The sequence below is a fragment of the Manis javanica genome, chromosome 2 (assembly GCF_040802235.1).
Source record: "Manis javanica isolate MJ-LG chromosome 2, MJ_LKY, whole genome shotgun sequence".
NCBI lineage: Eukaryota > Metazoa > Chordata > Mammalia > Pholidota > Manidae > Manis > Manis javanica.
The window spans coordinates 50,408,114-50,423,261 of NC_133157.1; the positions used below are offsets into that span (position 1 = coordinate 50,408,114).

Here is a 15,148-nt window from a genome sequence, read left to right on the forward strand (position 1 = left end):
GTATTTCTCCCTTTGACTGATTTTAGTTTCAAAGGTAATTTGACCCAGGCTAGGAGAAAGATTTCACACCTGGAGTTAAAGTCCACTTTCTCTGTGAAAACTCTAATAACCCTCTTCCTCCCCATAAATATGCTCTTTGCAAAGCTTCTCTTCACAAAGTTCATACTTTGCTCGTATTTCTATTACAGCATATTTTATAATAATCACTTTCTTGTCTGAATGCCCATCTATAATATTCATAGGAACAGACTGTTTTACTCATCTTTGCATCCCGTCACACTAAACCTAGTACCTAGAATAAGACTTTAATAAATATTGACTATGTCACTGAGCAGCACATGAATGAATGAATGGTGAATGGATGGAAGGAAGGATGGATGGGTGGAAGAAGAAATGAGTCTAGTAGGATTGAATCCTGAAGAAGAGTTCTAGTAACAAAATTATTTTAAAAAATGTTACTAATTGCTAGAAATTCTGAGTCATTCATTTCTCTCCATTCCTATTCCTATTTCCCTAATCAGGCTTCCACTTCTTTCTATATTAAACTTCAGTGTCCTCTTCCTTCCTGCCTAATGCTAGAGAATCTTCCTTGCCTCAGAAAATGACAAAATCATTGTCCAGCTACTTAGCCTTGGAACTACTGGACTCATATTTAATTCCTACTTTCTTCTCACACTTCACATCTAGGCCATCTTCAAATGTTCTGGACTGGACCTTGAATTACTTCCAAGATCAAACTATGTCTCACAACCTACTCTAAGCACCCATTAACTTTCACCTGGACTATTATAATCACCTCTTAAATTTGTCCCTCTGTTTCCATCCTTGGTTTCCTATAGTTTATTTTCTGCTTTGCAACCAGGGTGATCATTTTAAAACCTTAACTTAGATCTTACCACTCTTCTGATTAACCACTCCAAAAGGTTCCATGTCACTCTTCTATTTAAAGCACACCAATATCTTTCCATCTCACTCAGAGTAAAACACTTATGGTGGCCTAACAAACCCCTAGGAGACCTGACCCTACATCTGCCTCTCTCTCTCTGAGGGCACCTCACACTCTTCTCCCGATAGCTCTCTCAGACCTAGCCACACTGGAAGAGTGTTTAATACAAAAGGCAAAAGATTCGAGAGGGAAACACAGAGTTGTGGAAAAGACTTGAAGAACATTCAAAAGGGTAAAAATTCTATATGAATACTAACTTGATTTTTGGATAACAATAACAGTAATGTCATATAGGACAAATATGTATGTAGGATTAAATCATAAGACAACAAGAGTAAAATAGGGGAGGAGATAAAGGAAAGTAAATTAAGTTCCTTGTATTGTATGAAAAATGAAAAAAAGTAAAATATATTTTAAAAAGTCAAATACTGGGAAGTTACACTTACAGTAATGGCTGAGTTGATTCTATCAAATTAAGCCTCCTAAAAATAACTATTTAAACTCTGAGCAAAATATAAAAACAACTACCTGAAGGTAACAGAGAATGATCACACTGGAAGATTCTGGATAGGAAATAAATACTGGGAAAATAGAACCACATTGAGTAAGTTATCCATTTTTAAAAATTTTACCTGAGAGTGGCCCACAACAGATACTGTGTGAGGAGGCTAAAATTCCATCAGAAACTTGGTCTTACTTGCTTAAAGACAAAGTTCAAGCCTGCCACAGCAGCTAGAAAGAGGGGGAAATTCTACAAATGAGAGCCAAGTATGACTGACACCTGAACTATTCACACATGAACCATATTCAAAAGCAAAGGAAAAGCACTAGTCATTTAACCTAAGAAGACCCAAAAGATGGAATTAAAGTATAATGATATTAAAGGATCTACTTTGACTTTTATAACAAGGACCTAAAGAAAAATACATTTGCAAGATATGAATAAGAGAACTCCACAGATATATATATAGTACAATAATGAATCAAATAAAAAATCTAGAACTGAAACACATTTAAAGAATAATTTATAGAAAAGTCAATATCAAATTGGATAACAGAAATGTCAGTTAAGTTGAATAAATTAATAGAAATTACATAATCTGAAGAATATAAATATTAAAAGATTGGGAAAATATGAAGAATCACTGTTCTGTGGGACAATATTTCAAAGTCTAACACTGGGAATCTCAAATGGAGGAGTCACAAAAATATTTGAGAAAATGCCAAAACTTTCCCTAATTTAGCAAGTATGTGTGTGTGCCTTTACGCATACATACATACACATAGTTTACAAAAATCAAGAAACTCATCAAACTGCAAGAAGGCTGACTTGGGAACATCATAGTTAAAATTCTTCAAACCAAAGGTAAAATAATGAAAAAAAAACTAGACAAAATAACACATCACATTTAAGTGAACAATGAAGCAAACACCCACTGATTTATCAGAAACAGTGGAGTCCAGAAGACAGAAAAGTGAAATTTTTAAATTACTTTTAAAAAATATAGTAAGCTGATCCAAAAGGAAGGAAGGAAAAGAGGGACAGAGGAATAAAAGGATAAGAAGAAAATTAATGGTAAAATGGTATACCTAAACCCAACTATATTAATAATTATATGAAATTTAAGAGGATTAACCCTGCAATGAAAAGAAAGAAGTTGCCAAAATGAATCTAAAAAACAGGACCCCCAAATAAATAAAATTTAAACAGAGACACCTATAGGTGGAAATTAAAATGATGGGAGAAGGTATACCTTCTAAAATGTAACCATTATCCTTAATGGTTATATCAACATCATAAAATTAAATTTCAAGTCAACAGAATATTATCATAGTTAAAAGTGACATTGTATAATGACAAACAGTTCAACCAATCAGAAAGCATGACAATCAGAAATATCTATGCACCTAATAAAACATCTTTAAATTACATGAAGCAAAAATTGACAAAGGGAGAAAGAGAAAAATCTGATGATACTGGGAGATCTTAACACCTTTCTCTTAGCAACTGATAGAAAAACTGATAAAAAATTAAACACAAAAATCATTAAAGACAGTAGAATTCAATATCCCTCATACATACAGATGCAAAAACACTAAGCAAAATATTAGCAAATTGACTTCAGCAATTTATGAAAATAATAGAATATTACAACAAGGTTAGGTTTATGTCAGGAAAGCAAAATTGAATAATTGAAAATTAATCAATGTAATGAACTATGTTAACAGAATAAATGAGAAAAACCTCAGTATCATATTAAAAGATACACTGTAAACACTCAATACCAGATCATGAAACAGCTTTCATCAAAGAATGAATAGATAGGAACTCCCTTAATGTGACAAAGAATATTTACAAAAAAAAAGAGCAACTACAGTGTTTAAAGGTGAAATACTGAGAGCTTCAAAAATAAGCAAAATTAATCAATGATGACAGAAGTCAAAATAGTGGTTACCTTTAAGGGGATAGATACGGATTAGGAACATTAGGGAGGTTTATTGGACATTGGTTATGTTCTACACCTTGATCTGAGTGATATTCATATGGACGTATTCACTTTGTAAAATGTCACTGAGTTATAGGAAGTTTATACACTTCACTATATGTTACATTGCAATAAAACTGTTTATGAAAAATACCAACAGTATTTCTAATGAAACTTTATAAATTATAAGTTATATTAAAGTGCTAAGTGCCAACAAAGCCAAGGCACTTTAAAAACTATTAAAGAAAATAGGAGTATATCTACCAAACATAAAGACTTATTATAAAGCTATGCTAATTAAGATATTATAACATTGTACAGAAATACAGAGAATGCAGAGACTATAAAGAAATTTACAAATGCACTGAAGGATATATGAGAGAAGTAGCCTACCACTACAGGCAAAAAAGGAAACACTCAACAAGTTGACTTGGAAAAATTGCTTTCTATTTAGGGGAAAATAAATAAATAAAAATGGATTCTTACCTCATGTTATACACAAAACACAATTCTTAGTCAATTATGAATTTTAAAAAACACAAGCAAAGCTGTTAAGCTTTTTGAAGAAACAGGTACAAACCTTTCTGTCTGGGGAAGGAAAGGATTTCTTAAATGAGAGACTGACACACTAACTACAAAGATTAATTTGCCTAAATTAAAATTAAGAATTTCTGTTCATCAAATTACACCTTAAAATGAAAAAATGAAGTACACACTGAGATGTTTGCCATACATTTATCTTACTAGAACATATAAAAAACTCTTATAAACCAGGAAGAAAAAAAATCCAATAGAAGAATGAAAGACATAACAGAAGTTTTGTAGAAAAGGGTACATACTTGGCTAGTAAATCATTTGAAGATATATGCTTTATCAGTGATATGCACATGAATATCAAAATAAAAATTATTTTACACTAATTTAGTTGTCAACAAACTAAGAAGTCTGACAATACCAGGTGTTGAGGATAGGAATCAACCAGATCTCTTATACATAGTTCGTGGGAGTAAAATTAATGAAAACCACTTTGAAAAATAAGTCATCGGTATTTTGTGAAAGTAACATTTTCACACCTTAAACCCATGATTTCCATTATTACGTATATATTCCACAAAATGCATTGACATGCATACCAAAAATCAAGTGCAAAAATGTCAACTGCAGCATTATTCATAAAAACAAAAGTGGAAATAATCCAAATACTCATCTATAAATGAATGTCCAAGTAGTTTAGATATATTTACATATAACAGAATATTTAAATTCAGTAAAAATAAATGAACTATACCAAACAACACAGGTGAATCTCAAAAACATAATATTGAGTCAAAATTGCAAAACTCCAGCAACAACCAATTATGATATATTTTTATAAATAACAAGACTAAACAATATTCTATATCCTCATAATTTGTATGTGATAAAACTTTAAAAAATAACTCAAGTGATAAAAATAATTTAGTGGTTACCTCTGGTGAAAGAATCAGGGTACCAGATAATGGAGGGGCATACAAGCAGATGTGAGTCATTAGTAATGTTCCAGAGCCTTGAATTAGTTGGTAAGACAACTGTGTTTATTATAATACACAAATTAGTTAAGTAAAATAGGCCTATGCATGTAATATTAACACTGTATCATGACACAAATTTTGATTAATCCAATTCCATATGCCTGATATCCAAAAAATGCAATATAATACAACATTAATTTAAAAATAATTGTCTTAAGTTTGCATTGTTAACAAAATGAAATATGCTGGTTATAAAAATTACTGTTAAAGGATCATTAATAAACATTTAACCATCAATTACCTACTTGTGTTAATTTCCTGAACTAAATAAATTCTAAAATTTAAAGAAATGATGAATGCCTTAACTAACACTTAACTAAATTTAAAGAGTAAGATTATTTCTAATAATATATATTTACAGATCAAAGTTACCTTGAGGATTATCTAAAAGAGACACCACTGAACATTTTCTATATGCCAGGCTCTGCACATGACATGCACTATATCATTAATCCTCACAAAACTCTGTATGGCATAGATACCATTAATACCAACATTTTACATGCCATGAAACTTGTCTAGGACTAAGAAATTTGTTTAAGTTCACGAACCTCGGAAAGCAAGCTATAATCTGATGCCAGGTTTATTTGAATCCTGAACCTGCATATTTATCTATACATTTGTACTACCTCACTTAATAGCACAATAAATAGAAAGGTCAACTAACATTTTCAAAATTTTACATCAAGGTAGTGGCAGAACCAGGACTAAAGGTATTAAGTACCATATACACAGCATTATGGCAAGTACTTTATGAGTCTTTCTATTAATACTTTCAATTCCATTACCTCATTTAGTCAAAGTTTTAAAATGGGTATGACCTATTAATTTGCTCTTCACTATTATATGTCAGCCAAATGTTTCACCACAATAGTATACTATACCAGATATACTATGTATTTCTACATGTGTATCGTATATGACGTTCCTGTCTACAAAAAGTATAAAAGTAGTACAATGTCTAACTATCTACCACAACTTACTTTCTAACATATGCAAAGTTATTTAAGTTTCTATATTTGTAGTCAGCTGTAGGAGACAATTTAATATGATACTGCACTGAGTAACATTTTTAGAAAATGTTTCTCACCTGTTCTGAGTAGTCCAAATCATTTTCTTGAGATGAAGGATAGGGTGTTCCTTGTGATTCCTGAAGCTTTTCTTTTAATTTAGCATTTTCCTCCTCCTTTCGAAAAAGCTGGTCCTGAAGACTAACAACACTTTGCCAGAGCATAGCTTCACTTGATTTTGTAGTTTCAAAACAACTATGTAACTCCTTGTAAAGCTGTTTCAAAAAAAAATCCAAATTTATTAATAATCAATAAAATAGTCATGTCTACATACATGTATACACACATATACACATGTAACAATGGAACATGACACAGTCTTTGCTTTTAAGTTATTTTAATAGTCTAACAGTAGGAACAAGATATAAACATGTGGCAAACTAAATGATATCGATTATCAATTTAAACTACACATTAACCTACCTATACTAATCTCAGAGGGCTTTATGAAAAAGAATGACTGAACTGAGCCATGATGGTATTATAGGAATTGAATGAAAACATAGTCATTCTAAAGATTGCAGAAATGTAAAAAAATTATGCACAGTGAATAGAATAGACAGAAAGGGGGAACAAGATACATTACCTTTATTGAACTTAATACATTTGAAAGAAAAAAAGAAAAACCGAGTCTTTCATTGAGAGTTCATTAAGTTTGACAGAAAAATTCCCATTTACTATAAATCAGCATCTACTGTTGAAGTGAGGGAAGAAGGGTAGAAGGAATAGTAAAAGACCAAGTCAAATCACAAGACTGTAGACAGAATGTAAACTCCTGAATTCCAGATTTAAAAAGATGGGCTTGCTCCTGTAGACAACAGGGAATCACTGAGGACCTCTAACAGAGTGTGTAAAATAGAATATAGATATAAAAATAGAAGCAATGTTGTGAAGGCATGATAAGATAACCACTTTTTTAACTCAAGTCAACATAAAACCAAAATTTATTAAAACTATGAGATAGCATATGATATATAAGTAGTGTCATACAAGATCCATAGGGTTAACAATGATATTCCTCCAATACCCATGAACTTACTTGTGATTAAAAATCCTAGCTTATGATTGTGATTTAATGAGGCACATCAATTTGTCGCAAATTGAATATGTAATATAGAAATGAACGCCTATGTATATTTGCTGATGCCACTGGTAAAGTGACCCAAGAATTAAAGATTTGTTTTTTGTTTTTTATAATAAGGCTAAAAAGTTAGATAGTCACATCTTAAAACAAAAGCAAAATCTCCAAGGGGAGAATATCAAAATTATGTAGATAACAGAGTAGGTTTTTAGGTGTACTCATCTAACTGAAGATTGGGGGATTCTTCCATTGCCTGGACTTGCCTCATGGAAATTTAAACTACACAGAAGAAGAGGGCGGAGTACATTTCTGTATGTATGCTGTACTTTAATTTTTTTAAATTTAAAATTAAAGGCTTGTGAAACTTCTTTCCATAGTGCTTTTTCTCAGATATATAATATCATAAAGCAAGACCCTCCAAACTACTCCTCAGATTTAATTAGCTAAATGCACCTTTTATTTTTCTATAATAATGTGTCTGTATTACTGTAGATACTTTAAATAAACTATTTCACTGCCTTTATGATTTATAAAGCATTACAGGGCATATATTTGAACTTTAGATTATTTTTATACCAGGGAGTATATACAGAGTCCTTTTCACAGATGATACCATCAGATATTCTAGGAGGGAAGAGAGAGGAGGGTAATCTGACAGTTTTAAGGAACAATGAAGGGATGAGAGTGAATGGGCGTTATAATGACCTACCTGTGCTGTGTTGCCATTTTCATGACTGACTTCAGGTAGAAAAGAATCTGAAGACAAGAACTATCCTAGCTAATGAAATTTGAAACTAGGAAGAGTTAAGATCTGCCCAATAGCCTAGAGTCACTATTGAGTTAAAAGACTATTTAATCACTTTATTTCTTATTTTGTATGCTTTATTAATACTAGCCAGTTTTCACCCAACCAGCATAAATTAATCTCTTCAGCAGAAAATAATAGAAAAGAGTACTAAAGTATTTATAAATGTCACATTATACCTTAATAAAATTGTTTAAGAATTTACAGATTTCAAGTATTTAAGAATCTCATGAACAGTGGTAACTATTGACGAAAGAAAAACTCAGTTTCCCTCCCACTGTCCAAGGTGCTGGCAAAAAGTGTCTGGTCAGGAGTGATAACTCTTTACGGCCACTAGTGCCAAGGGTGTGGTATATACTCTTGGGCATCACATCTGGGGATCTTCCTTCATAGATAGAAGGTTCTGGCCTTACTCATGAAGGGTTTCATCAAAATATCTCTTTTCTTGCCTCTTCTCTCCCTTTTTTCTTGATTCCATAAAAAAAGACTTAACAGCTCTCTTCTTGTGTTCTCACTTTGTGCTCTCTGCCACACAGTTGATGCAGTTTTGCTCTTATTCAGAACCTGTCCTGCCTGATCTGATATGACTGTGTGGGCAACTCTAGACACTGAGGCAATAGCTCCTTTTCTGCAAACACCCATCCTTCCAAGCAGCTGGTGATAAACAATTGAGAAAGCCGAGATGATCAAGATCAGCCCTGCTATTGGAATTGGGACAAACTCTCTCTTATTCCTTAGTTCTTACTTCAAATACTCAACTCCTGCTTGCCTTTTTTTTTATAGCCAATTGGACTTATTTAATAGCAGTAAGACCTCTACGTTGTAGACACAGAGCAAAGGAAGCAAAGACACCCTCCAGCCATTTTTAATTGTAGACCTCAATCCACTAGTAATCTTGGCTAATAAAACCTTCAAGTATGCCTACTGTCTTATTTCTAAAATGTTTTTTGGTGACAAAGCCTCAGGATAATAGAATGTTTATTTCTCTGGGAGATCTTGCAAGGAGGCAAAGGTTTAGGATGGTCTAGTCCCCTGGTTAAATACCATCTTATTCTCATTTCACTAACAGTAGAATAAGAAAAAAAAAGTTCTCAAGTGAGTAAATTAGGTAATGTAACAAATTCATTCATATGCATTGGTTTAGGTATACTGAGTTAGCAACTTTTTCTCTATTAGCAATCACAGCTGCTTACAGTTTTCAGAAGTTCTTTTCTCTGTAATTTCTTTCCTCTGTAAGTCCAAAAATGGATTTGAAACTTTTCTAAAATTCTATCCTACAAAAACATTTAATCATACACCCTCTTGTATACTTTAGATGTTATAATCCATAATTAATTTACAGATTATACTAGTCTTCATGATATTTTTTTTGAAGAAATTAAAGTGAAATAAGGTTAAGAGGATCTCCAGGGGACAGAAAGCAAGTTATCTCCAGAAATAGGACCCCAAACTCCAAGTCCTTTAATTTTCAGAGGTCTAGATTGAAGTACTCTTCTTCCCACAATTATGTTAGACCTGAGGAACAAGATATTTTATTTACGTTAACAATTTAGGAACTGTATGCACTCTGTGACCCAACGACTACTTTGTTTAAAGAATGAAATGTTCCATATTTAGTGAGTAAGTATACTATTTGCAACTCCGATTGAGAGAATAAATTCTACAAGTAAAAACTGCATGCTTTTATAGCAGAAAAATGAGAAGGAAAAACTCAGATTTAACATGCAGATTAAACTAAAAGTTTATAATCTCACTCCTTATTTTCAGACTGATGTTACCTCATGTCATGTAATTATCATTGAAGAGAACAAAAGGCAGTAAAATACATATTTTGTACCCCAAACATGTTAGATGGTCTAGAAATTATAAATGCTGATACAATTCCCATCTATATTTAAATCGTACACATGTATACAAATCACATGTGAAAGTAGAAAAACTTAAAAGTTATATTAATGGCTACATAGAGGAAGAAAACACAGTGGCTTTCTTTTATTTCTTTTGACGGGTGTTGCCTATTTTTTCTGTGTTCAAGATTTTTTTCAGTTTCCTTTCTCATTTTTGTCTCTCTTCCTCCTTTCCCTCAACCTACCATTGGAGGCAACTGTGTTTATATTTTCAGACAATGAAATAGATATTATGATATAAATCGACTTAATAAATGAGAAAAAGACAGGGAAGTGGGAGGACAAGCAGAAAACAAAAGTGCAAAGACTTGAGGAAAGAGAAAAGAGGAAACAGAAACTCCATTAGAAACAGTAAATTTAGAAGACCTAACTCTTAAAGAAGAAAGTTTAGTAAGAACTACAGATAAACTATTAATATAATTATTTTATTCAGGTCTCACATGAGTCTTATGGCTAAGCCCCAATTATTATTTCTAAATAAAATTATGTGAAAATGTACTCAAAAATCATAATTTTCAAGTAAACTATTTCATCTGATTGTTATATGGACTATTATCCCAAAAAATCTATGGAAAATACATGTGGAAGAGAAATTTAAAAAGCACTAAGTAAATGCTCTAGGATTAGAGTGACTAGATTGATGTAAATAAACACTGAAGTCTAAATAGGAGCATATTGTTTATTTAGAAAAATGAAACAGTACGATCATTCATAAGTTTTAAAGTACCTGAACTCCAAAGCTAATATACTTCTGGGGGGGAATAAAGAGATCTAATGAAAGATCTGCATAAGCCCAAATACTTAAAACTTACAATGCTACAGCAAAATAAAAGAAAGCAAATCTGTACAAACAGAAGATACAGTGACTGAATAATAATAATAATAATGGGGGCTATTTTACAAAGGAGGGAACATGGGAGGTTTCGCTTTCACCGAGAAGAATGCAATGGAATATTCTGAATAACATTTAACTTAGACATCACGATAAATTTCCCAACACAAAAGTTACTGACATTGAAAGAATTTGATTAGCATGAATAATGGAAACTTCCAGAATCTATTTACAGAACCCTTAAGGATAGCACCCCACTATTCCAGGTATAACAGAAATATACAGTGGGTTTTATAACAGAGCTTAAGGTTGTGCATTCTGGACTTCCAGTTTACCTAGATTTGAATTCTACCACCTGATAACTGTTTGACGTTAGACAATCTCTAAGTCTCAGTTACTTTATCTATAAAATAATAAAGGATAATAATAATAATATACCACATAGGGTTGCTGTGAGGCTTAAATAGTGAGGCAAAAGCCCTTTCTCCAGTGGCTGATAAATAATAAGCTCAATAAACATTTATGACATGGTTGCTGAAGATGACTTACATTTGTGACTCAGTTTACATAATATATTACTAAAATAATGTGTGTAAATGAAAACATTCTCTCCAGTTTGTAATACAATTTTACATTCTTAATTTATGATTGTGCTCCAAATGGAAGGTATTGCCACTTGTATTCTTATTAATTTCTCCCTATCTTAATATCACTCCAGAACGATTTATTCACCCAAAAAGTTAAAAATAAAACATGCTAGAAAAATATTTCAGATAGAAATATATGCCTGTAATGTTTTACAGTATTTTATAATTCAAATAAACACCTGTGATTTTTAAACTGCCTTATCCAAAGTGGGATATCACTGTACACAACTTCTTAAGTTTCAATAATTTAACACTGACCATATTTCATGTAGCAGGCAGGTCCCTTTCAAACTCCATGACCCCCATACACTCTCATGAATTAATTTAAACAAGACTATCTTCATACATTAATTCAGAGTGAATTGCACACCATTAATATGATGTTACTAGTTTTTTCATAAAAGAAACTTTTTCCGGGTGTGCCTGTGTGATCATATGAGAGTGTGTAGATATTCAATTTTCTTTAATGAATACTATAATACTCTGAACTGACAACAAAGGGAAATTTATTGCAGCTTTATTTACAATAGTGATAAATTCGAACATCATATATGATCAACAATGGGAAAATGGTTAAGTAAATTATTTTACTATTTCCAAAATAGCTATATGTCATGATACTGTTTTAATATAAAATGAAGTGAAAGATATAAGCGTATTCACAGGTATGTTAAAATGCATCTAAAAACTGAAAGGAAATAATCAAAATATTAAGAGTATTTGCTGCAGGGAGACGGAATTACAATAAAATGTTTTCTGTATTTTCATGGGTAATTATTTATAAATTACTAAAGAAAAGTTAATTGTAATGTATACTAACTGCAGGTAAAAATTTATAAAGTATAAACAAATAATCAAGGACTTTTGAATTGAGCAAAGTTGAGTATACTGAGGAAAATCTTATGAACAACTACAAGGATCTAAAATAACTTCAAAAATAAAATACTACTGTGAGAGCTACAATTTTAGAATGAGTATCAGGTTGACAATCAGTGAAGTTTTCACCCATGCCAATCCACCCCTGAGAGGTGAATTTGAGAATCGAAAAGTAAAAGGGAATTCAATCTGGAGAAAAACAGGACAAACATGGACTAACACAAGTGAAAGAAAACCAGTTACTTAATGCAGACAATTTCAATCTGCTCTTTTTTATTTTTGTCTTCATACTATTCATAAGCCTAATATATTTCCATCACATCTCTCATTATCTATAATGATTCTTGGAAAGAATAGTCATAATCTTGGAGTAAGAAGTGTGAGGTTTCAAGAAGTACCCCAGATCAAATTTCAGGTTATTACAAGTTTTCCAAATACAAGTGTATTAGCTCTACCTCTGCAAATTTAGTAAATGCATTGACTAGGGAATTTATGCTTGAGTTAGAATTCACATAGAAGAGTTATGAGACACTCATTTGTCTCATTGGTGTTTTCATATCTTCTAAGGCTAAATATCACTGATATTACTTCATCAAGGACAGTCTTTTTTTCGGTATCATTAATGCACAATTACATGAGCAACATTATGTTTACTAGAGGCCACCCATCATCAAGTCCCCCCAACATACCCCATTACAGTCACTGTCCATCAGTGTAGTAAGATGCTATAGAATCACTACTTGTCTTCTCCGTGTTGTAGAGCCCTCCCCATGCACCCCCACTACATTATGTCTGCTATTAGTAATGCCCCTTTTTTCCTCTTATGCCTCCCTTCCACCCATCCTCCCCAGTCCCTTTCCCTTTGGTAACAGTTAGTCTATTCTTGGGTTCTATGAGTCTGCTGCTGTTTTGTTCCTTCAGTTTTTTCTTTGTTCTTATATTCCACAGATGAGTGAAGTCATTTGATACTTGTCTTTTTCCACCTGGCTTATTTCACTGAGTATAATTCCCTCTAGCTCCATCCATGCTGTTGCAAATGGTAGTATTTGTTATGGCTGAATAATATTCCACTGTGTATATGTACCGCCTCTTCTATATCCATTCATCTCCTGATGGACCCTTGGGTTGCTTCCATTTCTTGGCAATTGTAAATAGTGCTGTGATACATATAGGGGTGCATATGTCTTTTTTAAACTGGGCTGCTGCATTCTTAGGGTAAATTCCTAGGAGTGGAATTCCTGGGTCAAATGGTATTTCTATTTGGAGCTTTTTGAGGAACCTCCATACTGCTTTCCACAATGGTTGAACTAATTTACATTCCCACCAGCAGTGTAGGAGGGTTCCCCTTTCTCCACAACCTTGCCAAAATTTGTTGTTTGTCTTTTGGATAGTGACCAACCTTACTGGTGTGAGGTGATATCTCATTGTGGTTTTAATTTGCATTTCACTGATGATTAGCGATGTGGAGCATCTTTTCATGTGTCTGTTGGCCACCTGAATTTCTTCTTTGGAGAAGTGTCTGTTCAGATCCAATTTTTTAATTGGATTATTTGCTTTTTGTTTGTTGAGGTGTGTGAGCTCTTTATATATTTTGGATGTCAACCCTTTATCGGATCTGTCATTTATGAATATATTTTCCCATACTGTAGGATGTCTTTTTGTTCTATTGATTGTGTACTTTGCTGTACAGAAGATTTTCAGCTTGATATAGTCCCACTTGTTCATTTTTGCTTTTGTTTCCCTTGCCCAGGGAGATATGTTCATGAAGAAGTTGCTCATGTTTATGTCCATGAGATTTTTGCCTGTTTTTTTTCCCAAGAGTTTTATGGTTTCATAACTTACATTCAGATCTTTCATCCATTTCAAATTTACTTTTGTGTATGGGGTGAGACAATAATCCAGTTTCATTCTCTAACATGTAGCTGTCCAGTTTTGCCAACACCAGCTATTGACAAGGCTGTTATTTCCCCATTGTATGTCCATGGCTCCTGTATTGTATATTAATTGACCATATATGTTTGGGTTAATATCTGGACTCTCTATTCTGTTCCACTGGTCTGTGGGTCTGTTCTTGTGCCAGTACCAAATTGTCTTGATTACTGTGGCTTTGTAGTAGAGCTTCAAGTTGGGAAACGAGATCCCCCGTGCTTTATTCTTCCCTCTCAGGGTTTCTTTGGCTATTCGGGGTCTTTTGTGGTTACATATGAATTTGAGAACTATTTGTTCCAGTTCATTGAAGAATGCTGTTGGTATTTTGATAAGGATTGCACTGAATCTGTAGATTGCTTTAGGCAGGATGGTGATTTTGACAATATTAATTCTTCCTAGCCAAGAGCATGGGATGAGTTTCCATTTGTTAGTGTCCTCTTTAATTTAAGGAAAGTCTTTTTTTATCACTAAACTAGGAACAGGCCCAAACTATGTTCCCATACTTCCCTCTATTTCTACTGTTACAATATACATCATTTTTAGCCCTCTTATTTAATATCTGTTTGACAACCAGATTTTCAGCTGTAAGAAGTGAAAAATAAAAGGAGTAAAGGTTAAACCTATACCTAGACAAGAGGTTTGAGGTGATGAAAGTGGGTGCAAAGACCTTGAGATTGAATAATACCTTGTATGTTCAAGGGAAAGAACATAGTGTGGTTGAAGTGGAGAGATTAAGGAGAAAAGAAGTCAAAGATGAGAACAGAGAGGTAACACAGAACCAGACTATGGGTAAAATTGCAATATTTCCAGAATCTGTCACCTGGACTTACTGCAATCTCCATATCAATAAGTGTTTCCAAGGAGTGGAGAGAAGTCCATCTCCATATCAATAGGTGATTACAGGGTGGGGAGCAAGGATATATCAGGACCTGAGAGTTTGGGTGAGGCCCCTTTTGTCTGCAACCAGGTCCTGAGAGACACAGGGGAGCAGAAGTGGA

General features: G+C 33.0%; 1 protein-coding gene across 5 annotated transcripts in view; it reads right to left on the minus strand.

Annotated features, from left to right (window-relative positions):
• The window catches only part of CNTLN (centlein), a 318,921-nt gene that overhangs the window by 158,199 nt on the left and 145,574 nt on the right, over positions 1 to 15,148 (minus strand). For all 5 annotated transcript variants that reach the window (XM_073228458.1, XM_073228457.1, XM_037018671.2 and 2 more), the window contains one exon: positions 6,094 to 6,288. In XM_073228458.1, the coding sequence (XP_073084559.1) occupies positions 6,094 to 6,288 (195 nt within the window). The remainder of the gene's footprint in view (positions 1 to 6,093; positions 6,289 to 15,148) is intronic.